Genomic DNA, 26,308 nt, shown 5'->3' on the forward strand with positions numbered 1-26,308 from the left:
CCGCTGCCAGGCACACAACTGCGTTCGCAAACGTTAGACCTGGGAGATGGACCATCTTCCACAGGTCGCGTACCATCACGAACCGGTTGCAGCCCCAGAGGCACCGACGACGCAGGATGCATTGGGCTCGCAGTGCAGTCTGTCGCAACTTGGCCTCGTGCCGGGAATACATGGCTGCAGAGTCGCAGAGCTCCACTCCCAAGTATTTGGTGCCCGAGCTTCGGATAAGGAGCTCTCCTCCAAGCGTCAGCTCAGTCTCCGCACCGTCAAGTCCTGCCAGCTGGACAACCGTGGTCTTTCTAGCGTTGAACCGCAAGCCCAGGCGAGCGATCTCATTTTGGCAGATATCCAGAAGACTCTGCAGATCCTGGGGTGTCTCCGCCATCAAGACAAGGTCGTCCGCGAAGGCCAAGCCCGGTAGTCGGCGAGTGTCGTCCATGCCAAGGGGAGAGTACCTCAGCCGGAAACCGATGCCTGACCTGAGCAGTTCTTGCTCGATGATTGCTGCGTACAGGATGTACAGGAGGGGTGATAGGGGACACCCCTGCCTCAAGCCCCTCATCACGGTGATGGGCTCCGATACAGCAGGACCGAACTGAACGACGACCCTATTGTCCTCGTAGAGGCGTCGGATGGTCTGCACCAGCCGCTCCGGAAGCTTCAGTCCCCCTAAGCGGCTGAACAGCTCCTCATGAGGCACGTTGTCGTAAGCCTGCTCAACATCCAGAAAGCAACACCACAGCGATCGCCCCTCCTTCCTCGCTATCTCCGCGCACTCCGTTATTATGAACAGATTGTCATCCAAGCGGCGACCGGGGCGAAAACCGTTTTGGAGCTCGGTCAGGAGGCCAGCCGATTCTACCCAGCCACTCAGCCAATCCTTCAGGATGCGGACAAAGGGGAAGAAAAATAACGAATGAAAAAATGATTCTACGCTTTCTCGCAAAATTTGTGTGGTAAACGGTAACAGGGTGGTTGTCGCCCTTTTTTTTTTTAAGTATCTGGCACCGCTTGTACCTCGCACCGCTGTTTGTCCCTGGCGGTGCCGCAGCGGCTATCGCGAAACCGTGTAGGCCTCAAACAACAGATATATCAATTTATCCTCATACGCGATCTTGCTTCGGGAGCTCAACACTGCGTACTCGCTAGAGGAGATAACTGAAGTATGGATTGCACAGAGCAGCTGTAGAACTAAAAAGACAAAGGTTCCCTTGGAGAGATGTCCCTCTGCATAGAACGTCGTCAGGCATTTCCTCGCTGTTCGTCTCGTGGAGAAAAAGAAAACTGCCGCAGGAACGAAATGTCTCGGCTTCTGGTGAATGACCCAGGTCGTTAGGAACCAGTGATCATTATAGGTAGATAGGTCATTGATTTCGGACAGCAGCACCGCAGCAGCGAAATTCCCCTGGCCGCTGTCGGCAAAACCAAAGGCTTGATTTTGTGTTGCGTTTTGTGCCATTTTAAAGAAAACGTCAAAAGCGCGGCAAAGACATACACCGCGGCGCCGGTAGCATCCCGTGTAGTCGTAACATTGCTGAAGCGAATGGGTCATCGTAGATGGCAACGTTTAGTTTCGTTGATTTTGTCGGGGGGTTGATGGGCCCCTTTATAGTGAGCAGTAACAAAGGGAAATGAAGCTCCCTAACCGGCGCTCGGAGGACTCGTCGCTGAGTACACGCGTATCAATGATTCTCCACAAGAAGGCTGGACCCTTCATTCTCTGAGCAGCATGGACAGATATCAGGAATTCCGCATTATTCTTCTCTCCCCCACACCTTAACAACACAAGTGTCGCCTCGGGTCCCTCAAAATACCTGTCGCTAGCTTCTCGCCTTCGAGTAGCGAATACGCGTTCATGTGACTTTTTTTTTTTTGTCTCAGAGCCTGCAAAACAAGCGCTCTTTGAAAATAATGTTCGCAGAGATCGTTTTTCAGGACATGAAGTGGCGCGCAGTGATAACAGTCTATCAGCTAATCATAATTTCTCGCTTTCGAAAGCACCGATAAAAAATTATCTGTGGCTTAGAGGTAAAGTCTGGATATCTCGAAGCGAAAAGCCGCTCGTCTAGCCTTGCGCTTTTCATACCATCGCTGCTTTTTAGCCAATTCCCAAGCTACCACTTCTGGATCGGTGTTTCTGCGCCGTCCGACTGTTGCTTCTTCTCCTTCCATGGCGAGTGCCTGCGCCTGTTCTATGAGTAAGCGCACCTTATATACTCCCCCCCCCCCCCCTTTACAAATGCACACTGCGCACACGGCTGCGGCGAAATGTCAAACGGTGGCGAGGAGGAGAAGCGGCGGCGCACATGCTCAGTAGCACGCGGCGGCGGCAGGTCAGGCGACGACGGCCACCTGCGTCATGCATGGCGTCACTCGGTTTCGCGCATGCGCAGAAGTGGCAAATCTGGGGCTCCGGCTCACGCGAAGCGCGGTGTTGACAAACCTAGTGAAGCTTTTGGCTTCAAAAAAATTTGCCGACGATTACGTTACTTCCCAATGTGAAATTTGAGCGCAGCTCATCAGCTGTTTCACCTTTTCGATAGATTGAGGCAGATTTCGAACAAGACATGTATGTAAAATTACAGGCAACTTTTTTTTTTTATTTTCCACACATATTCCTTCAAGAAACACTCCACTAACAGTTGTTGACTGTCATAAAGGAAGATTGTGGTCGGAGAAATGAAGAGAGCAATTAAGTTATTCGGAAGTCGCAGGAGGCAGCGCGTGGGCCCATAGGAACGTTGCGCGACGAAGAGATAGCAGGGACTGACTGATGCCGCTGACGTCAGAGCTCCTTTATACTACCAGTTGCGAAACGTCCCATAATGGACAGTAATATACGTGCGCTACAGACGAGACAGAGGAGAAAAGGACCCATGTACCAAAAAACGGCAGTTTTGATTTGTCAAAATTCGGGTGTTTACGAATGGTGGCGGCACCCGCGGCCATTAAAGGAAACTGCGTCTACATTCCCAAAGTTTCTGATTGTTGATAAATGCACCATCATTATGGAAAATAAAATTAGTTGAAGACTTGCAGCGGCAAAAATGATTAGGACAACAGCCATATAGTTAGTTAAGATGGAAAAAAAGGAGATAAAAAATTTGATTTCCAAAAGGCAATGGCGGCAATAGCAAACAGCTTGTATTGAGCGCTTCTAGATGGCGCGACAATTCATAGACGCCCAGTTGACAGCCGTGTGGTGCGGACGCGTGTTCCATCGCTCCTCCGATTGCACGTGGCTACCGGAAACGGACGGAGTGGCGACAGCGGGAGCTTCCGAAGCGTCAAATAGATGAGTTGTTTCTTTTATTAACTTCATTTCGTTTTCAGCTAATTAGGTTAGGTGCAGCCTAAAGAATAGATTTTAGCTCTTGGTCCTAGCGGCCTGGTTTTTTCGTGCCGGCAGCTAGGTTTTCTTGGCGTTCATTATTTAGCTATCTTGTTTAGATATATATATTTTTTCTAGGCTATTGGCATTCGCAGAATTGGTTTTTAACGCGTGTTTGCTAGTCGTTTCTTGTGTCTTCTTTTGGCAATTTGTATATTCTGAGAATTCGTAATATAGTTCAGTCGATGCGCGCTTAAGATGTGCAATCAAAAGAAGGTAAAGTGCACTCAGTGTGAGGCGCAGGTTAATCTCAAGGAAACGCGTTTTGACTCTGTAGGTGAAGTGGAAGGCAGCGACTTTTTGTGTTGGTGTTGCGTACTGAGTGCGCGTCTAGATAGATTTGATCAAGAAAGGGACAGTTTAGTGTCTCGTGTGGATGATTTAGAAAATGAAGTACGTTTGTTAAGAGCGGAAAATCAGAAACTGCTTGGACAGCTTGCTCAAATTGAAAAAAAAGAAAAGGGGCCGACTTTATCCTTGGAACCAACGAGGACGAACATTCCAATGCGGGCCACGTGGCTGGGGCCAGCACTGGCATGGAAGGCATAAGCAAAATAGGTCAGGCGGATCCGAACCGTCAGAGTTATTTAGAAGCAGCTAAGACGCCGGAAAAAAAGGAAGAAGTAAGGAAGAATGAAAATCCCAGCGATAAGGACACAGATAACCGTAAGCAGGAGCCAACAGTTGGGAGAGGGAGAGAGAAGGCCCAGGTGCTTATCGCCGGAGATTCTAACATGAACAGGTGCAAGCGAGATATCTTGGAACGTGTAAGGGGTGATAAGAGAGTGTTGGTTGGAGCCTTCCCAGGGAGAACAATGAGGGCAGTGCTAAAAGAGAGTAAAAATAGGCTGTTAAAGAATTCCGCAGAGCGCAGTATGGTAATAGTAGCCGCGGGACTAAACGATGTCCTAAATGGTGACGCTGCAGGTGGAGTGGAAAGTTTAGCTAAGGGAGTTGACGAGATCAGGGAGATAGCACAGCAGACGCAGATAGTTGTATGCACAGTACCAGGGGTGCTAGGATTGAACGGAAAGATGGAAAAGGACGTGGTGACAGTTAATCAGGATATAAGAAAGTTAAGCCTGGAGAAGCGTTTCGAAGTGGTTGAGGTAAACAGGGAGGTACATAAAGCAGGTTTTGGTAGGGCTTTTCAGCGAGATGGCATTCATTTTAACAGAAGGGTGGGAGCAGAGATCGGCTGGCGCCTGGCAGGCAGGGCTGATAGGCTTTTTAGGGGGTCCGCGAGGACTCCGTGCACAGAGGTAGAAGTGAAGCAGCAGAAAGTGTAATAATGGAGGCTGAGCCCCCCAAAATGGCAAAGAGTAGGTCGAGAAAGAAAAGTACAAAAAGTACAAAGTACAAAGTACAAGTGGGGTGGGAAGATTATTGGGGGAAATATATGTGCGAATTGAGGAGATTGGAATTAGTGTGTCTGGAGTTGTCGTCAGTACGTGCATACTTTGGGTGTGATTGAGCGTGACGTGTGGTGGCGGATATGTGGTGCGGCGGTGGTAGTGGACAATGCTGTTGTCTAGACTTTCGAAGCAGGTGCATATTGAAGGATTAGGGAGCTAGGCCATCCGCGGGCGCCCGGAAGCTCAGTTCTCTGGCAAACTCATCAGCGCGCTCGTGTGGCGCGGTGTTATTGTTGACCTCTTGAAAAATTGCACGTACCCACCATTGGGTTTGGCCAAGATGTGGTGTTGTCCACAACTCAATTACAGGCACAAGCTTGTCGCAAAGCGAGATTGTAAAGCAGCTATAAGAATTGTGGATATAAAAAACTAACAATCATAATAATTTCGATGGAAAAAAGACCTAGAATAATTTTGAAAACGGTTGACAGGTTAGCCTACCAGTTGGTATAATATAGTCGTGTATAATTCCACAAATAGTGCGACGTCAGGGAGGCGCGTGACGACGGGCGCACGTGCGCCGAAGGAAAACCGGCTTGGTGGGCAAAAGCGTCCTTTTCAGCCGGGTCTCCCTGCTGCAAGGAGCGGCGGGAAGCTTCGCGCTGCTGTGCTTCATATTGTGCGTTATCCATATTCAGATCCAGCACAATATGCAGCACTCTTTAGTACATGTACCCATTAGCAATTTTTACCTTGAAAAAGATTAGTCTCGGCAAGCATGCATCATGGCTGATTGCGGACGACCTGAAGTCCTACCAAACGCTTGAAACTCATAGGACTTAGGCGTGCTGGGAAACGGGTCATTGCAGGCATATTACAGGCATCATTTTTTTTTTCTGAAAATATTCACAAAAGCGACTGCCGAGCCCCACGAAGCGTGGACAGTTGTGAGCGAAAACAGCGGTGCACGTGCGAGCTTCGTGCTTCGGTGGATGATTTCCCTCCCAAGTACAGGCATTTTTAGTTTGTGTTATGTTAGATCAGACAAAGAAAAAAATCACTTCCACATTCGTGTAATTCAGTCACCTAAACTGTGTTACAAGGAAGCTAGCAGTACCACGGTAATGAGTCCCGCGGTATGGAAAGTAAAGCGCGATTTGTATCACATGATAATATATTCATGCAAGACGTGCAAATATTCATAGTGCACTTAAATGATTCCAGTAAAACTACTTTTCGCTTGGGACACGATAGCCTTTGAACTCGCTATATATAACGATTCCGTCTAGGGATGCAGTTGTACTTGTGCGATCATGCCGTTGGCATGACTTTGGGAGCCGTCTTGTGAGAAAGCTAGCTCCTTCAACATGGTCTGCTGAACTGGAATAAATTCAATGCCGAGCAAGAATCTCTATTGAAGCGCTGCCATCATGCCGTCTCGGCCTTTTAGAGCGCGATCGGTCAGCGTTCAGCACGATTCGTTCGTAAGGGCATAAAGCAAACTAATAAGTGTTTGTTCGTTTTCCCAGAATTACGCGAACGCACGAGTATACCAGAAAAAAATGTGCTTACAGTCAAAAACAATATTGATGCCTGCCGGCGCATGACGTTTATTGCTTCGCTGTTTGCACAGCTGAAAAACACATTTTGGCTACTGCTAGAATGGAAGAAGCACATGCCGTTGGCCATCTTCGATCCAATATCGCATCACACCACGCGAGAGCTTGACGGTATTGAGAAAAACACAACGAGTTGTCCCCAGACGAGTCCAAATCCTCCGCACCACGCCACCAGTAGCAGAATGTTTTGCTCACCAGGCTAAGCCACGTGGCGGCCGCCCCCTTGGCCCCTCCTCCGATACGTCATTCCTGACGTAGGTCAGGAGAGGTCTATTCCCTTGGCACTCGCACCGAACGACAGTAAAACGGGTAGGGACAAGCCGGAGTCCTAACCTAGAGAGGGGGATCTCTAGGTATGTCCTTCTCTGAAGTGTGAACCGCCGGCATGAGGGGAAGAAATTTTCAATGGAGTCCACTTCGAATCATACATATAGGTTCGTTGGTGTCCACCCACATTTGCATAGATATAAATTCAAGCCCGGAATTCTGCACCGCAACAGCGTCATTGTTTCCTCACACTGCCTGGTTTTACATAAACGGACACTCCAATTATGTGACAAATGATGATAATCCGTGGTATTCATTCAGTAAGGGCTCCCGCAGCCTGGCTGATATATGCTAGAATCGCTTGAACCTGGAAGTCGTCAAAATACTAAAATTAGGGACGGGGTATGCTACAAACGCATCCCTAGTGAAAAACACGGTATGAGTCACAAAAACCTCATACAGATTTCTCATATCAAACTCATACAAAGCTCATTAATTCTCATATATTCCTCATATGATGAATGAGATTAGTATGAGATTATATGAGATTTGTATGAGATTAGTATGAGTTTAGTATGAGAATTTGTATGAGGTTATTGTGACTCATAAGGTTTTTTCACTAAGGATTAAGGGCCGATCTCGCTAAGTAATCAGCCACCTCATTTGAATGAACAGCTACATGACCAGGGACCCAGGCAAAGCGGACTTCTTTCAAAGATCACGGAACAGAAAAACGCAGGAATCTACTCAAAAATTTTTTGAGGTTTCAAGCGAGATTACCACAGATTAACAATTGGCAAGAATGATTACTTGTGATACATGGCATGGAATTTTGGGCAGAGCCAATCCAAGAGCTAAATATTCCGCAAAGAATATGGAATATATAATTTGGGATACGGACAGAATAACTGCATGTCAAATCCTGTGAAAATATTGTAAGGTAACGCGAAGGTCGGACTTGGGGGATCAGGCTTTATTGCAGACCTGAAACCTTGGTCGCACGCTGCAGCCAAAACACACTCCGCGATGACGATGGGTATCTACAAGAGGGAGCAGGATGAAGATGAAGCAGCACGTTCAGCCATGTGGAAGATGAAGCGCCACACAGTGCTCACACTATTTCGCCCGCGCAGTTGAAGCGGCCAGCCTGGCCGCAATTAGTCCGCAGGATTGCGCCGAATAAAAGGTTTCATACGTGAAACGTGGACAACTTCAGTGCCACGGTAACGACAGTCCGGAGGAGGGTAAACAGGGGAGACGCGATAGTTGACCGGGGAGGTTTTTGCAAGAACTGTGTAAGGACCAATGTAATGGTGCTGTAACTTGTCACAAAGGCCAGGAGTGCGTAATGGGGTCCAAAGTAACACCTGGTCGCCGGGACGGAATGAAACTTGGCGATGGGTTGCGTCATATATCGGCACTTGCGGTCTTCCTGGCTAGCTTCCATGTTGACGCGAGCAAGCCGGCGAGATTTGGCCGCTCGGGAAAGGAACTGGTCAGGAAGAGAGGATGAGGAACTGGCATGTGTAGAAAGGAAAGAGCCGCCAAGAAAGGTAGCGGGAGAACGGCCGTAAACGAGGAAAAACGGGGTGTAACCTGTGGTCCGCTGTACTGCCGTATTGTAGGCGAACGTAACAAAAGGAAGTATTACGTCCCAGTTTCGGTGGTCCTGGTCGACGTACATAGACAACATGTCAGAAAGCGTGCGGTGGAACCGCTCAGTCAACCCATTGGTCTGCGGGTGATAGCTGGAGGTCAATTTGTGATGTGTGGTTGAGGCCTCAATAACTTCGGCTACAATCGTCGACAGAAATGTCCGACCACGATCGCTGAGAAGCACTTGAGGGGCCCCATGGCGCAGTACGAGCGATTCCAAAAAGAAGGTCGCGACCTAATGTGCTGAGCCATTAGGCAGGACAGCGGTCTCATGCAGCGTAGCGTGTTAGGTGGTCGACGGCGGTGACGATCCAGCGATTACCTCGTGCGGACAATGGAAGTGGCCCGTATAAGTCTATGCCAACAACGGCAAAAGGAGTAGCAGGGCAAGGTAGTGGCTGTAGTAGGCCAGCAGGAGGAGAAGTGGGCCGTTTGCGGCGCTGACATGGCAGACAAGAGGCGACGTATTTTGTCATACTTGAGGCGAGGCCTGGCCAGAAGAAACTGGTTTTCACGCGGTGGTAAGTTTTATGAAAGCCTAGGTGACCGGCTGTAGCATCATCATGGAAAGCCGCCAGGATACGGGTGCGAAGCGCTCTCGGAATAACGGGGACCCGACGGGTGCCTTCAGAGCAATAAATATAACGGGAGAGCACGCCGTTGTCAAGTTTGAACTTTTGGAGTTGCCTGCGCATCCTAGCGGTAGGATGGTGAGAAGCACCGGTGAGAAGGTTGATTAGGGAAAGACAGTAGGGATCTGCTCGCTGGTGGGAAATAATGGCGTAGCGATCTGGAGCAGCGGTAGGAGTAGCACAGGTGATGTTTGGAGCTCTGGACATTGGGACATCGAGGGTGCACGCAGGAGGCGCGAAGAAGCACTAGGTGGTGATTCTGGGAGCGGGCAGCGGGAAAGAGCATCGGCATCTCGATGTTTGCGACCCGATTTGAATATGACATCGAAGTGGTATTCCTGCAAACGCAGAATCCAACGGCCCAGGCGTCCAGTCAAATTTTTGAGGGTTGATAACCAGCACAGAGCGTGGTGATCGGTAACGATCATGAAATGGCGGCCGTAGAGGTAGGGGCGGAATTTCTGAATTGCCCAAACGACGGCGAGGCACTCTTGCTCAGTGATGGTGTAGTTGCGTTCCGCTGGTGTTAGAGTTCGACTGGCAAACGCAATTACTTTTTCCCGGGAAGCGGTGTCACGTTGCAGAAGTACGGCGCCGATACCGAGGCTGCTGGCATCGTTGTGGAGAATGGTGGCAGCAGTGTCGTCGAAGTGAGCGAGAACAGGGTCCGAAGTGAGGGCATTCTTTAGGGTTTGGAAAGCTTTTTTCGCATTCTTCGGACCAATTGAAAGTAGTACGGTCGGTAAGGAGGCGGTGGAGCGGTGCAGCAATGGTAGCGAAATTGCGAATGAAACGGCGAAAGTATGAAGACAGGCCAAGGAAACTGCGTAGTTCCTTAGTCCGCTGAGGGCGTGCAAAGTTCAAAACTGCAGCAAGCTTGTCAGGGTCGGGTCCAATGCCATCACGGCTGACGAGGTGGCCCAGGATCTTGATTTCTTTCTTGGCGAAATTACACTTTTTTGTGTTCAGCTGGAGACCGGCGGATGCCAGGCACGTTAATACTTGATCAAGGCGGTATAAATGATCAGAAAAAGTAGCAGAGAAAATAACTATGTCGTCCAGGTAGCACAAGCATGTTTTCCACTTAAGTCCTCTAAGAACAGTGTCAATCATGCGCTCAAACGTAGCGGGGGCATTACAAAGTCCAAAAGGCATGACATTGAATTCGTAAAGCCCATCGGGAGTAGCGAATGCGGTTTTTCTTTGTCGGCTTCGTGCATCGGTATCTGCCAGTAACCGGAACGCAAATCCAAAGTGGAGAAATATTCGGCGCCCTGAAGACAGTCGAGGGAGTCGTCAATTCGTGGCATAGGGTAAACATCTTTGCGAGTGACTTTGTTAAGTGCGCGGTAATCAACGCAAAAACGCACGGACCCATCCTTTTTTTTTTTTTTTTTTTGACCAAAACTACCGGAGATGACAAGGGGCTAGCAGGGCCGAATAAGGCCTCGTCGGAGCATATCATTCACATTATCTTCTATGATTTTACGTTCTGATAAGGAAACACGGTAAGGGCGGCGGCTAACAATAGAAGTACCTTCTGTAATAATGCGGTGCTGTGCAGAAGACGTTCGGCCCAAGGTCGGAGAAGTGACATCAAAGGAGGCTTGGTGTTTTCGAAGTAATTCCTACAAAGCTTGGCGGTGAGTCGCAGGAAGGTCAGGATTGATGGTGCCAAAGAGAACACAGAGAGAAGCATCGGAAGAAGCTGCTGGTGAGGAAGAGGGGGCGGTAAGGGTGCCGAGGGACACCTGGTGAATGTCCAGGGCACAAGGAAAACATGTCCCTTTAGTCAGCACAATGGGCTCTGGGGAAGTGTTCGAAGCAGCGACAAGCGCTGTGCCATATGCTCAAACCGAACAAGACTTGGTGGTAGCGCGATTCCACGGGTCAGATGGCGATCAGAAGGCACGATTAGCACATCTCCGTTATCAATGTCAGTAGAAGTAAGCGCGACAAGTTGTTCGCATCCAGGGGGCAACACTGAGTTAGTAGCGGCAAGCAGGCGATGACGGGGCTCGGGAGGTTCATAAGACGGATCGCTCTCGTTCATGTAAATGACCCTGTCGCGACACGAAATGCTGGCTGATGCGGCAGACAGAAAATCCCAGCCTAAAATAATTGGATGAGCGCACGGTGACATCACGGCAAATTGTACATGGTGGCGGACACCATCAACAAAAACTCGCACAGTACACTTAGCAAAAGGCCGAATTATTGCACCATTAGCTCCACGGAGTTCAGGTTCACCATAAGGCGTTTTCACTTTTCGCAAGCGGGAGCACAAGTCAGTGTGTATCACAGAAACAGCGACGCCCGTGTCAACCAAAGCCTCAACAGATAATCCTTCAACCCACACTAAAATAATATTCCAGGGATGTTCCGGAGGATTTTTGGGATGGCCGAAGAGTGCAGTTTTCCCTACTAAAACTGCAGTGGTCAGTTTTCCGATAGGCGGTGGGTCGTCAGAGAAGCTTGACGGAGAGGCGAGGTTGAGCGGCGAAAAGAACGGTGTCTTGAAGGCCTGCACCAGCAGGCGGAGCGGGGCTTTCTGGCGGGGGTGATGAACGTCGGGGATAATCAGGGAATTAACGGTGGTTAGAGCCGGAAAAGCGAGGAGGGTAGTCTGCTTCAAATGAGTCGTAGCCGCGGCGTTCATTCTGGAGCCTGCGACGACAGAAGCGGGAAATATGGCCTTGGTACCCGCAGTGATAACAAAGAGGGCGGGCTGGGCGCCAGTTGGGGTAGTATGTCGGCGCCGCGGCAGGTGGTGCCAATTTGCAGCGACATGAGCAGTGGTAGGCGCCGGTGGCGTAGGCGCTCCAACTGCAGGCGGCAAGGACGTGACCTGGGCGTACGTTGGCACCTGACAGATGGTAGGAACGACCGATGTTGGGGGGGGAGGGGGAATAGGTCATTGAGGCCAGCTCTTCTTTGACAATGCTACGCAGGCCGGCACTTGAAGGATGTGGCTCAGATGCAGGGCGGCACAAATTACCTTGAGCCGAGAGCTCTTTACGAATTAATCCGCGAATAAGCGTACGGAGGTCAGCGTCGTTAGTGAAACCAAATGAAGTGGGATCAGGCTGCAGGCGTATTGACTGTAGTTCGTCAAGGCGTTAACAAGTCGATATGATGGCGTCGATTGTGGTAGGGTTCTGCACGGCCAGGGCGTTATAGGTGAGTGGCCCGATACCCGAACCCGCTCAGCCTCTAGCATGGTGTCATTTATGCGCCGACAAAGTGCAAGAACAAGTCGGGCGTCTAGCTTCTTCTTGGCGGACTCCGTGCGAACAGTAGGAGCGCAGAAAATCTGGCGTAACTTTTGTTTAAAGGTAGCCCAGTCCGGAATCGTCGATTCATGATTTAGGAACCACGTTTTGGCCACATCCGTCAAATAAAAGAACACATTTAAGAGAATCGTCCCACCGGTTAAAAGCACTGACCCGGTTGTAGCAGTCGAGCCAGTCATCAGCGTCGTCGCCGCGGAGACCGGCGAACATCTGCGGGTCGCGCTGACGGCTACTGACAGTCCAAGTGGCAAGGGGAGCTGGAGTCGAGTTGGTAGAAGCCGGAATAGCGGAGTGGCCCTCTTGAGTCATGACGATGGTGGTCGGGGTCAAACGGCGGCCAGAACGAAGCTCCAGGTGGATGCAGGTGACGAAGCAGCGGGGAAATCAAGGCGCACCTCCACCACGTGTTAGGTAACACGAAGGTCGGGCTTGGGGGATCAGGCTTTATTGCAGACCTGAAGCCTTGGTCGCACACTGCAGCCAAACACACTCCGCGATGACGATGGGTATCTACAAGAGTGATCAGGATGAAGATGAAGCAGCACGTTCAGCCGTGTGGAAGATGAAGCGCCACACAGTGCTCACAATATGCTAACTGCAGCTTTTTCATGGCTGATGGAGGCATCTGTAGAGAGAATGATGAGATGGGGGTATTTTTCTAGTTGATCAGAAAGAAGACCGATTAAAATGTTTTCAGGCATATATTTCGCATGGGCGGGGAAAATATCGTCATAACGAAAGTCTAATGGCGCGGTGGTATAAGGAGGGCAACTGATTCCTTTCTTTTTCTTTTTGAAGAACCAGCTTAAACGTGGCCGATTTGATATCTTAGGACGTAATGTTTTAATATTATTCAAGTGTTTTGGACGCCTCAAGCAAAGATACAGAATAGCTCAGAGATGTATCCAAATAGCCATCCGAGCACAAAATAAAAAAGCCCAATTTGGCTATCTCTAGTTCAAGCTGTTGGGAAAGGTTGAGGGTCACCGGAGAAGGGGTAGGCAGCGAACGCGATGGTTAGATGGCATCCTCGAGGCGCTGCAGATGAAGTTATGTGATGTTAGGAAGATAGTGAGAGACCGGAAAGTGTGGCGTGATATGGTCCATAGGGTCACGGAGAGTGGGACACGACTGAACTGAACTGAGTCCAAGCAGTCCAAGCTCGCAATCCTGGCCCCATCGACAGCCCTGCCGCAGCCATGAAGTATAAAAACCATTTGCCACGCGCTCGAAAGACGAAGGTAATATGCGCGCTCCTGGCGTCTGAATGTTTAATAATATGAACATTTGTTAGCTTGAGCTGCATAAAATAAATTTCCCTGCCCGCACCGGCTTGCGACATAATTGGCTTAATAATATGAACAGCGCGAAAAGAAAGGACTGTTGATGGATGGAATATAGGAGCGTCCCCTTTGAAATGGGGGGGTAGCAGTTGCTATCATGCTCGTTGTTTTTTTTCCCCTATATCTTAATTATTGTTTTAGATCAGTTAACTATACCATCATTCTATTTATTAATTTTTTTTTCTACATTACTAACATTATGCTACTTTTCTGCTTTTAAGCCACCAATTTTCCAAACGTTTTTTGCTAGCTTCCACCGCAGGTTTATTCACCCAGCCCCTGGTATCTGTAAACCCCAGAGCTTCAGGAAGAGTGACTGCACCTGCATCGACTACCGGATGGATACATTACATTCTAGTATAATATGGTCAATTGTTTCAGTGGAGTTAGCACATACGGCACATGTGTCATCTTCGTGGTTAAATTTCTTTTTGTAGCTGCGTGTTCTGAGGCACCCCGATCTAACTTCAAAAAGTAGGGCACTGCCTCTTTTGTTATCAAAGAAAGCTTCCTTCCTGATCTGCCTTTTCCACTTTCGGTATAGTTCCACACTTTCTTTTCCATAGAATTTATCCAATTTTTACCTTCTGTGTTTTTCACCTGTTGCTTTACGCTCTTTATTTCTTCATCCTTGTGACCACATACTTTCTGGTTAGTTTCCTAGTTCTTTTCCTCGATTGTGTGTCAACGCTTTTTGTATAGATATTTCAATACTTTAGCTGCCCACCTGTTACTGCCCAATTTCCTCAGGCGTTCCTCATATAATATTTTACTCTGAGCTTCCCGTGCTTCGAAAGATGCCCAGCCCATATCTCCCTGTACCGCCTCATTTGAGGTTTTGCCGTGGGCACCCAGTGCTGATCGTCCGACGGCTCTCTGATTTATTTCTAATGTCGACTGTACCTTTGCTTTTAGGCACAAAACCGCATTTTCGAAAGTAAGCCCGGGCACCATAATTATTTTCCAAATACCCCTCAACACCTGATACCTAGCTGTTGTATCCCCACAATGTCCTATGCTTGATTATCCCGGCATTTCTTCGCCTTTTTGCCCTAAGTGATTGCTCATGCTTTTCAATGTATGCCAATCCTTCGTTTACCCATACCCCGAGATATTTATATTCTGCCACTCTGGGTATTTCATGGCCTTGTTTTTTAAGACCCTGATCAGTTGAGCCGTTGAAAATCATCAGACCCGACTTAACTGCGCTAAAACTGAAGCCTAGAGCGTCGCCTTCGTCTCCGCAATACTTACCTAGAGTTTGCAAGTCTTCCTGGCTATCTGCTAACAGCACAATACCGTCTGCATATATTAAACCGGGGAGGCGCTGCTCTACCACCTTTCCGCCTAATCTATATATGACAGGTTAAAGCCTATGTTACTTTCTTGTATCCTCCGTTCCATATTTATCATATAAAGCATGAAAAGCAGCGGTGATAGAGGACAACCTTGTCTTAATCCTTTGCATACCTTGACAGCTTCCGTACTTCTTATTCCTTCCCATGTAATTTCTACTTTGTTATCCCAGTATATTTCCTGTAGGAAATTTGTTATCTCATGACCGATACCTTCTTTTAATATGTTCCACAGGAGTTCACTGTTTACGTTGTCGTACGCCCCGTTTATGTCCAGAAATGCCAAATACAAAGGTCTGTTTTCCACTCTATATATTTCGATGCATTGGGTAAGCGCGAACAGGCTATCATCTAAGCGCCTACCATTTCTAAAGCCGTTCTGAAGTTCTCCGAGTATCTTCTTACTTTCTACCCATGCTTGCACCTTTAGTTTCACTGCCTGCATGGCCAACCTGTATATAACAGATGTTATGGTAATCGGTCTGCAGGACTTTATGTGCATTCTATCTCCTTGCCTTTTATAAATCAAATTCAGTTTACTCTGCCGCCAGCTGTCCGGAATTTGCTTATTCGTTATGACTGTTTCCAAAGATTTTAGCAACGTTTCCTTACTTCTTGGACCAAGTTCATTAATCAGCTTCATCGGAATTTCATCTATTCCTGTAGATATGCTTTTAGGAATATTGTTTTTCTGCCTTTTTCCAGCTTAGATTGGTCAGTTGTAAGCTGCTTTGTATTTGGCTATCTTGTGTTGCTTTCTGATTTGCGGAGATTACCCTATCGTCGCTCTTAAATGACTCGGCTATAACTGATGTAATGTAGTTCACTGCGTTTCCTCCCTTTAAACAAATATCCTCGTTATCTTGAATCCGGTCCTGCTTTCTTTGATTATTTTTACCTAGCCAGCAGATATGGTTCCAGAATTTTCTTGGTCCGCCTCTAGTGGCGTCGTGTATTTCAGCCATCCAGCGATCGGCGGACTGCTTTATTTTAGGCCTGTACATCAAGTTTCTTTTGTAGATACGATTCCCATTTTTGGTCTATTTCAACCTGAGATACCTGTGCTTTCTTTGCCTCTAGGTGTTCCCTTGAAGCTGCCCGTCGTTGTTCAATGGTTTCCCTGATTTCCTTATTCCACCAGCTCCGTGGCTTCCTCTTTCCATTTCAGCGGTTTGCTATTTATAAAACCTTCTAAATTTTTGTCCTTATGAGTAGTTTTACCTGTTCATAATCCCAGTCTTCCATGGGGCTTTTCTCTAATGCTTCCTCTATATCTGCTGCTATCTGCGCTATTTGATCGTCGTTTAATTTTGCGTTTACGTTTTGTCTAAGTTCCATTTTTCTTTTCATCAAGGGCCCCATCTGCAGACTAATACGTTTATGATCACTTCCCAGACTACACTCCCCTTCTTCGTCTATTTCTATTTTTGCGAGCTTGCTATACATTCCCTGCGACATTAGATCGTATTCAATGGTCGTCTGCCTGTTTCGGAATTCCCACGTGATTTGTCCCTCACATTTTCTTCCTCTATTTACAATAACTAGGTTGCGGCGCTCACAGAAATCTAGCATTAGCTTCCCGTGACAATCTGTGTATCCATCCAGATCGTCGATGTGGCCGTCCATGTCTCCCAGTAGAATAATATCGGCCCCGTCTCCAAACTGGCTTATATCGTCCCTGAGACATTCAACGAGATCCTTGTTTTCCTGCCTATATTGGTTTCCTGTTCCTAAGTAAACTAACCCTATAGCCATGTCCTTATGCCGGCAATTGTCCCTGATACCCAGGTATGTTCTTTGCAAGATGGTTTTATTGTTTGCCAATTTGTTCCTTGGCGCATCAACATACCTACACCTCCCCCCTTTTTTTTTCCGCTCTCGTTCTGTTGCACTCTTCCCAGACGTAGCTTTCTATAAACGGCGGATCTTCAAGATCCCTGAGATGAGTCTCGCATAGCGCGTACACTCCTTTTTCGTCATCCTTCAGCTGCTGTTCTATATCTAGCCATTTCGCTCTCTTTCTACCCCCTTGCATGTTTATGTAGCTGATATATCCTAGTGTTAAATCTCTGTTTTGTACTTTTCTTTCTCGACCTCATCTTTGCCATTTTGTTGGGGTCAGCCTCCGCTATTACGCTTTCTTCTGCTTCATTTCCAACTACCCCTGCTCCCGGAGCCCTCGCGGATCCCCCCAAAAAGCTACAGCCCTGCCTGCCAGGCGCCAGCCGATCTGCTCCCACCCTTCTGTTAAAATGGATGCCACTTCGCTGAAAAGCTCAGCCAAAACCTGCTCTATGCACCTCCCTGTCTACCTCAACCACTTCGAAACGCTTCTCCAGGCTTAAATTTCTTATGTCATGATTAACTGTCACCACGTCCTTTTCAAGCTTACCGTTAGTTCCTAGCACCTCCGGTACTGTGCACACATCGCCGTGATACCGTCAACTCCTCTAAACTTTCCACCACTCCTGCAGCGCAACCATTTAGGACATCGTTCAGCCCCGCGGCTACTATCACCATACTGCGCTCTGAGGTATTTTATGACAGCCTATTTTTTGTCTCTTTCAGCACTGCGCTCATTGTCATCCCTAGGAAGGCTCCAACTAATACTCGCTTATCACCCTTTACCCGTTCCATGATGTCTCGACTGCACCTACTACTGCTACTACTAGTTCTGTGGGATATTCCGGACACGGGTTAGCCGGCCTTATGTCGCGGCGGCACTCGTGGTGTCCAGGGGAAGAAGAGATGGGATTTTGGGAGGAGGGGGGGGGGGGGGGGGGTCACCGTCTAGCAGTCGCTCTCGATGTCATCAGCTTCATCGCCAGCGCCGTGGTTAGCAGGTCAGCAGGCCCGGTGGAAGGCTACAGATGTGCAGCCAGGCCGGACTCCTCCAGGAAGGCCAGCAGCCCTTACAAAAATGGGTTTTGAAACTCCATTGTCAGACTATTGACCGCCTTTTGAATCTATTGAATATCGATAGACTTTCGGCTCCAGTAGAGTATAGTCTTCACACGGCCAACAAAATTTTGATGGTGTTCTACTCAATAGACTTTCTGTACTATTGTTTCTATATGCTTTTTGTTGTCAGTTTTCAACGTTCACGAAGAAAATAGCGAATACTGTAGTGCTGACCCATGTTTTTAAGTGGTTTTAGGCGTCAATGTTGAGAACATGTAGCGATTTCGTTATGCTTCTTTGATCTCACTTGAAATTAACGATTGGCCAGATTCTGCAACGTAATGTAAGAGCAACGCCCAATTGCGTGCACGTTCATGCATGTTTTATTAAAGTGCATATGGACAGTTTTTAACATTAACCGTGCCCACCTAGCTCATGGTTCGCAACAAAGTAGTGAAAATATGGCCCTGACAACTTTATGATGGCAAAGGCTTCCCTCACTATAAATGCAAACACATCACTGAATGCTACTCAAACCTCGTAATAGATCGTCTTTTGTACGTCACACAAGGCAACTGTAATGCTAGGATATACGTATATATTTTATATCAAAAATAAGTTCAGTGAGTCATCGCACTAACGAACACGATCCTAGATTTAAACTACTATGTAACTATGTAGGGCAGGGCAGGGCTTCATTAAACCAGTTGCAAAGTTCAGTATATGCTTCAGTGTCTGACATTCTGCAGAAGCCTAGATGTTTTTGCCCATAGCTTATTGCAGCAAAATGAGGTGCAGTCTGCATTGGAATATTGGAATCCTCCACCGCTCTGCGTGTCTTTGGAAAGTTTTTTTTCTTTCCTTTTTTGAAGTGGCCACCACGCTAAAATTAGGTCACTTTAAGTATTAAGGCGTTCTAATAATCACGGTTTGATCACACGGATACTAGTGAACAAGTATAACAAAAACATTCGCTGTATTAAAAAAAAAAAAGGATAAAGGGCATTTTCTTCCGGTGACTCTTTTTCAAACACGCATTCGGCCGCCTTGCTCTTGTCCCCTTCGTACGCACACTCCCCGTGCCCCGCGGACGGGCGCCAGCAAGACGGGAGGGTCGGGGTCGCTTCCTGTCGCTCGGAGGGGGCTCCCCGCGGTGTGTCTGCTCTGCTTTCTCGGCCGTTTCTCCTCACCGAGGCGGCCTTGGCTTCAGCATGGCCGGATTCGCGCCGTGGCCGCGTCTTCCCCTTTTCCCCGAAGTGAAATCGTTTTTCTGCGCCCCGTTTCTGCAAGTGTTTTCTTTGCACGGCGACGCGGGTAGCCGTGAGTGCGGCGGTGGGTCAGTTGGCGCTTTCCCGCCACCGTGGTCGTACGTTGCACTGTGAGCGAAGCACCGTGTGGAGGTTCTTTGGTTGCGATTATCACCAAGTTGGTTTTGTTCACATCGGAGCGCGAAGTGAAGTGAGACCCGTACGCACTGAACTCTTCGGAGAAGTCCGTTGTTGGGATAGAGCTTCTGCGCGAAGAGAACGTGTTTTAGAAGTCGAACAGTCGCAGGCGTTTTGGATTCAAGGCGAAAAGCGGGGCGGACTGAGCGTCTGCGTTTCGATGAGTGTTTTGCTTTTCCTTTTCGTGTTGGTGCCAGTCTTGTACAGTATGTGCTACAAGATAATGAAGCGCGTATGTACATATTTCCGGCAGGCAAGCTCGTCGGAAAAAAAAGAGGGGGGGGAGGGGGAGAGAGAGAGAGAGAGAGAGAGAGAGAGAGAGAGAGAGAGAGAGAGAGAGAGAGAGAGAGAGAGAGAGAGAGAACGAGGTTTGTCACTACCGCGGACGCGACATTTTCTTTCTTTTAAATGGTGACCGTTCTTGACGGGTTCTTCGGCACAGTGTTGTACATTTCGATACGGTACCTGCGCCGTAGGGTAATGCTGGCGAGTTCTGGAGGCAGCGGCAATGCTAACTAAGCAGTGAAAAAGAGTGTCATTTCATTTTAGACACGAAATGCAATTTCTTGACCTATGACGTGGGGCAGCGTACAGATCGCTTCGCTTCATTTTTTGGTTAGTATCTACCACACCTTAATTATGATTTCCATTGTTTATTTCAGTTTACGCATGCGAGGAGTTCCCGGACGTATCAGCCTCTCACACAAAGGACTTGCGCATGAAATGAAATAAAGCGAATAAACAACCCAGCTCATGGTATGGGTTCAGCAACAATGCAATCCTTATTTCGTTTCTTATTAACGCGCATTTTAATTCTGTGTTCCCTTAATTTTCCACTGCGGAACGACAGAAAATGATGTATGATCAACGGTTAGCCAGGGGCAGACACGAGCTGGTTTGCATTAATGCAAAAGTAATACAGCACATATCCTTGCTGCGATCAGTCAACACATTCTATGTTCTGCTCGACCAATCAACAATCTATCCAGGCCAGAGTATACGTTATTAGGTGAGTAAGTATAATCGGGCTTAAAATATCAAGATCTTTTTTGTTGTTCTTTTAAGCCTCACTATACTTATCATTACCAAGCACTATCTGACAGGATTGTTGATTGGTCGAGCAGAACATAGAATGTGGTGACTTATCGCAGCTAGGAGATGTACTGTACTACTTTTGCATTTATGAAAATCACCTCGTGTGTGCTCCTGGGAAACCGATGGGCGTGTACTATTTTCTGTTGTTCAGAAGTGGGAAGGTAGCAGAAAATCAAAAAGCGTCACTTGCAAAGTTTCTGAAGCATTTGAGCCTAAAATCAACAGAATTTCAGTGGTGCGATTTCGAAAAGCGCTCTTAAGAAACACATGGGCCACTATTCCAAAAGAGCTCAACACGGCACCTTCAAAGATATCGATGATTATCGATAAAGTTTCAACAGCGTATATTGACATGTCTGGTCCGAATTTCTATAGGGGACTCCTGGCCGGGAAGAGCACCTGGTCCTCCGTGGCAGCAGGGGGTCCGAGGGCCCGGTAGCCTGCCTCCATCTTGCGACGGTGGTGGGCGTGTGCTGGGCACACACAGAGGAGATGCCCCAGCGTTCCTGCGTCGCCACAGGAGGGTCATGCAGGGGAGGGAGCCCGGCCACGGACGTACAGCTCCGTGGGAGTCCAGGAGCCTCCGGTGAGGAGGCGTAGGAGAAGAGCTCGCTCCCTGCGGGCGAGCTTGTTAGACAGGCGGTGGAACGTCCTCCCCTCGGCGATGCGCCGATCATGGTGCAGGGCCCTCACTGCCTTCTTGAGGGGGAGCCTGGAAAAGTCAAAGACAGATACATGGTTAGTCATACCTGATCGGAGTGGGCCGCTTTGGCAAGTGCGTCGGCCTCATCGTTGCCCTGGATGCCCGCATGGCCCGGGATCCAGTGCAGTGAGAGAACGAGGCCGGCATCCTCCAGGGCCTGGAGGCGCGCTCGTAGGTGGCAAGCTGATAGCTGGGAGCTGGACAGCTTGAGCAGGAGCTGCAGTGCCGGCCTCGAGTCACACAGGATGGCATAGAGGCCTGGGGGCTGACCAGTCTCCAGGTAGTCACCTGCTCATGTTGGATTCCCCGGCGATAAGCACCTGGGCATTCTCTCTCTCCCTCCCAACTGTTGGCTCCTGCTTTATGTTATCTGTGTCCTTCTCTCTGAAATTTTCACTCTTCCTTTCTTCCTTCTTTCCCGACTTCTTGGTAACTGCTTCTAAATAACTCTATCGGTTCGGTTCCGCCTGACCTACTTTGCTTTTGCCGTTCATGCCAGTGCTGGTCCCAGCCACGTGACCCGCACTGGAATGTCCGTCCTCGTTGCTTCCAAGGACAATGTCGGCCATTTTTTTTTCCTTTGAGGAAGCTGTCCCAGCAGTTCCTGATTTTCTTCCCTTAATAAACCTAGTTCATTTTCTAAGGCTTCCGCACGCGACACTATACCTACCTTTTCTAGTTAAAACCTGTCTAGGCGCGCACTCAGCACGCAACACCGGCACAAAAAGTCACTGCCTTCCGTTTCCTCTACCGAGTCGAAACGTGTTTCCTTGAGATTAACCTGCGCCTCACACTGCTTACACTTAACCTTCTTTTGGTACTATTTCTACTACGGGTTCTCAGAATATACGGACTGGAAAGGAAAGACTGAAAAACAACTAGCAAAAACACGCGTTCAAATAAATTCTGCGAATGCTAATAACCTAGAAAAAAAAGTAATTATCTAAAACGCTAACAAAATAGCTAAAGAATGAACGCCGAAAACCTAGCTGCCGGTACGAAAACCAGGCTGCTATGACAAAGAGCTAACATCATGACATCATAAGGACCTAACCCAATTGGAAACTCGAAACCAAAATTGAAGCGCTCACCAACACCTACGCCGACACGGCTGCCGTCACTGACCAACGCCTGGCGCGGCTGGAGGAACTAATCACCACATCCTACGGAACCATACAGGAGCGCTTCGACTTCATTGAACAAACCCTCAAGCCCATAGTATGCAGCCCCATCTTTGCTGCGCAATTCGCAAACCACCCATATCTCCAAAAATAGACGCAAGCCTCAACTCCATCACAACCATGTCCCAGCCCCAAGCCACAATAGGATCGCTACCGGGCCTTACGGTCTGGCAGTGGAACTGCCACAGTTCAACAACAAGAGAGCAGTGCTGCAACAACACAACACCACGGTAACCAAGAAACCTGACATCATTCTGCTGCAAGAAACGGTGACGGCGAACCCAACCCTCGCTGGGTATCGCGCTCACGTTAGCCCAGCGGAGGGACGAGGCGTCTGCACATTCGTCCGCAAAGGGCTCACGTTCATTGAATATCAGCTCAGACACGGCCGCAGCAGGGTGGAATACACCTTCACCGAAATCATTCCAAGCAAACAACGGAAAGACAGCCTGTTCATAGCTAACATATACAGTAACCCCAAGCACCAAAGAAATTCAAGACCAGGCCTGCTACACACAGCCAGCACCCCAAGCCAAAGGCAACACTTTGCTGATTGGTGGAGACTTCAACGCCTCCCATCGAGCGTGGGGTTACGTGAAAGACACGGCAAAGGGACGGGACCTACTACAGGATAACCTGGACCACGACTGTACCCTGATCACGGATCCCAATCATCCTACCCGAATCGGCAATTCCGTAGCACGAGACACCACACCAGACCTTACATTCATCAAGAACGACCACACCGGCAAAGTAACATGGCGCAATACCGGCGTTGACCTGGGCAGTGACCACTACATCCTCGAAATTACGATTCCCAATCAATTCCGGGGCAACACCATTACACAGAAATGGACAGACTGGGACGGTTTCCGCCAACCACACCGATCACAGGCATTGAAACCTGGTCGGCAGAGCTCCGCGATGCATTGCACTCGGCCACCAAGACCATTGAAACGGACGAGGACATCATAGCTATGGACAGTCGTCTGGCCCATCTCATCGAGGCCAAACGTTCGATACAGGCGCGCTGGAAGCGGCAACGGCTGAATCGCAAATTGAGAAAGAAGGTGGCCGACTTAAACAGGGCCATTCAACATCACTGCAAGATCCTGTGCCGTCAGCAGTGGAACGAAGTCTGCAACCGAGCTGACGGGCAACTACATCGTGGTTGCACATGGAATCTATTTCGGCACCTCCTAAACGGAACTAAGACCAAGTCACACCAGCGCGATCGCCTGGCCTGCCTCATACACACCGCCACACAACAAGGAAAAGGCGTCGTTATCAAGGCCCTGGAAGCCAAGTATCTGCCACACACGCCAACGGAAACCCACCCGCCATACGGGGGGCTGCCGAACGCGTGGCTCGACCGAGACATTACCATGTCAGAGGTACGGGTAGCGCTGCACGAGCTCAACACCCGCTCAGCAGCCGGCCCCGATCTTATTACCAACAAGATGCTACGCAACCTCGACTATGCATCGATCGAGGCCCTAACCCTCTACTACAACGAATGCTGGCGTTCGGGCGAGCTCCCCCGACAGTGGAAAACGGCAAGAACAATCCTAACCCCGAAACCGGGCAAGCCATCGGACATCGGCAACTTGCATCCCATCTCGCTCACGTCCTGCGTGGGCAAGGTGCTAGAGCACGTGCTTGCCAACCGGTGGCAGGAGTACCTGGAAAAGGAAGACTTATATCCGGATACGATGATCGGCTTTAGGCGCAGACTCAGCACACAAGACGCCATGCTGCAACTCAAACAAGAAATGATCGACAACAGGACACAAGACAGCAAAGTAATTCTGGGACTTGATTTACAAAGCGCATTCGACAAAGTCAAACACTCAGCCATATTAGCACAAGTATCGAGACTCAACATGGGGGTAGCGAGCTACAATTACATCCAAGACTTCTTGACCAACCGCACGGTGGAACTGCACGCCGGAGACCTTAAGTTCCCCGAACACAAGCTTGGAAGCACGGGTACCCCGCAAGGTTCAGTCATCTCGCCGTTGCTCTTCAACCTTGTCATGATCGGGGTAGCGAGGGCAGTAGAAGGGACCGGCGTCCGGCATACGATCTACGCCTACGACATTACCCTGGGCGGCAGGCGGCACTGACGCCAGCATTGAGCAGCAGCTCCAAGAGGCTGTTACTGCCATCGAGCAACACCTTAACGGCACAGGCCTAGTGTGCTCGCCCGCCAAATCCGAGCTGTTCGTCCTCACACCATTACAACGGAGACGGAAACGCGCTCCCCCTCGGGAGTGCGATCACATAAAGATCGGGGCTGCATCGGGGCAGCGCATCCCCGAAGTTCCCAAGATCAGGGTCCTGGGCCTGCTACTAAACAAGAACGGCCGCAACGACGAGACTATCAACAAGATTACCACCAAGTGGACGCTATCCGGCTCATACACCGAGTCTCGACACGACGGGCAGGCATGCCTGAAGACAGTCTTCTGCGCCTCGTCCAGTCGCTCGTGATCAGTCACATCGCCTACGTTGCGGCCTATCTCAACTGGCAGGCCACTGACCGGACAAAGATAAACACGCTGATCAGCCGGGTTTACAAGACGGCGCTGGGATTAATGGGGACCACGAGTACGGCTCGGCTCCTGCAGCTCGGCGTCCATAACATCTTAGAAGAAATAGCCGAGGCGCAGCTCACTGCGCAAATGGAGCGCCTCTCTACCACCAAGACAGGTCGCAGTATACTGACGTCCCTGGGTTACAATCCCCGAGCTCCCAGTCGGCAATCGTGCGAGATCAGCCATAAGGCGTGGGCCCACATCCACGTGGACTCCATCCCGAAAAACATGCACCCCGAGTACAACCAAGAACGGCGGCAGGCGCGGGCCAAAGCCCTAGTCGAGCAACACGCCCAGGACCCGCACGCCCGGTTCGTGGACGCTGCGGAATACAAGCGAGAAGGATTCGTGGCAGTGGCCGTTGCTGCGGCTACCGGCATCAAAACAATGGCAGCGAGCGTGCGGTGCACGGACGCCACAGACGCCAAGGAGGTTGCCATCGCTCTGGCGATCTCGGAGGCCGAGTGTCGCACCGTGCTCAGCGACTCGAGGAACGCTGTGCGCAACTTTGCCAAGGGACGAGTGTGCGTGCCGGCGGCCGCCATCATCAGTAAGCTCCAGCTTCAAGACCGCGGCAACACTATATATCTGCATCACACTATCTGCGGCGAAAGGTGGCGGCAGAAGCGCGCCCAGCAATCGGACAACACGCGCGGTCGCCGCCACGGAGGAAGAGAGGGGGGGGGGGGAGGGGGGGGACGCGCTGCCTGCCCTAGTAACATTGGCCTGCCCCTGCTGCGGAGCTGGTTACGAGGGACAACGGCGACGACGACGCGAAATGCGGAAACGTGCAGAGCTGCGCTCTGAAACACGTTACCAACCGACCTCTTTGTCAGCCTGGGAACAGAAAAAACCAAAATGAGAAACCCTTGTGGCGAAGAGCGCTGGCTTTGTGTGCGTCCGTGTACCATTCTCCTGCTCCATGTGCTCTCGCGGCCGCGGCTGCGCATGTTTTGTAGCTCCTCTCCGCTCTGCCAGAAACCGAGCGCTGGCGTCGCGGAGCAAACTCCAGCTTGGGTTCCCTATAATCGCGACACTTCCCTTAGTCATAAAAAAAAAAATCTTTTTTCAATATCAAGTAGAAGTATTTAAAAAAATAGCAAAAATCGGTAAACAAAAAGTAGGGTTCAAACAACCTGTGAGGTCATGACAGACCAACCTATAACGTCTCGGATACGGCCACAGAAACTAAGGTGTGCATATTGATTAGAACTGGCGACTGTATTGTTACAGCTGGTATCACTATACTTGTCTGAAATGACCAAAAACAAACTGAAACTTTTGTCCTTAACGAAATGCAAAGCGAATATAAACGGCCGCGTATTCAGTAACGTCACTCTCCCAGATCCAGGGCACGAAATGGCAAAATTTGAAGTTCATTTGTGCTGCAACAAGACATCGAACCGCTGAGAAACTCGATACATATGACCGGCAAACTGAGGCGAAGGTACTGTGAAAGTTCCAGTAAAATCCCA

At 49.3% G+C, this 26,308-nt stretch overlaps 1 protein-coding gene across 2 annotated transcripts in view; it reads left to right on the top strand.

The window, feature by feature from the left end:
* Nucleotides 1-20,817, top strand: part of LOC146206470 (mediator of RNA polymerase II transcription subunit 28-like) — a 50,240-nt gene extending 29,423 nt beyond the window's left edge. The window contains exon 5 of one of the 2 annotated variants that reach the window (XM_084591147.1): nucleotides 20,728-20,817. In XM_084591147.1, coding sequence (XP_084447273.1) covers nucleotides 20,728-20,791 — 64 coding nt within the window. In that variant the 3' untranslated portion in view covers nucleotides 20,792-20,817. Of the gene's footprint in view, nucleotides 1-19,919; nucleotides 20,040-20,727 lie in introns of those variants that run through there. The other variant, XM_084591146.1, reaches the window with a different exon arrangement.
* The last annotated feature ends 5,491 nt before the right edge of the window (nucleotides 20,818-26,308 follow it).

This window comes from Amblyomma maculatum, chromosome 1, assembly GCF_055883805.1.
Source record: "Amblyomma maculatum isolate TAMU_Amacu chromosome 1, ASM5588380v1, whole genome shotgun sequence".
In the NCBI taxonomy this organism is placed as follows: Eukaryota; Metazoa; Arthropoda; class Arachnida; order Ixodida; family Ixodidae; genus Amblyomma; species Amblyomma maculatum.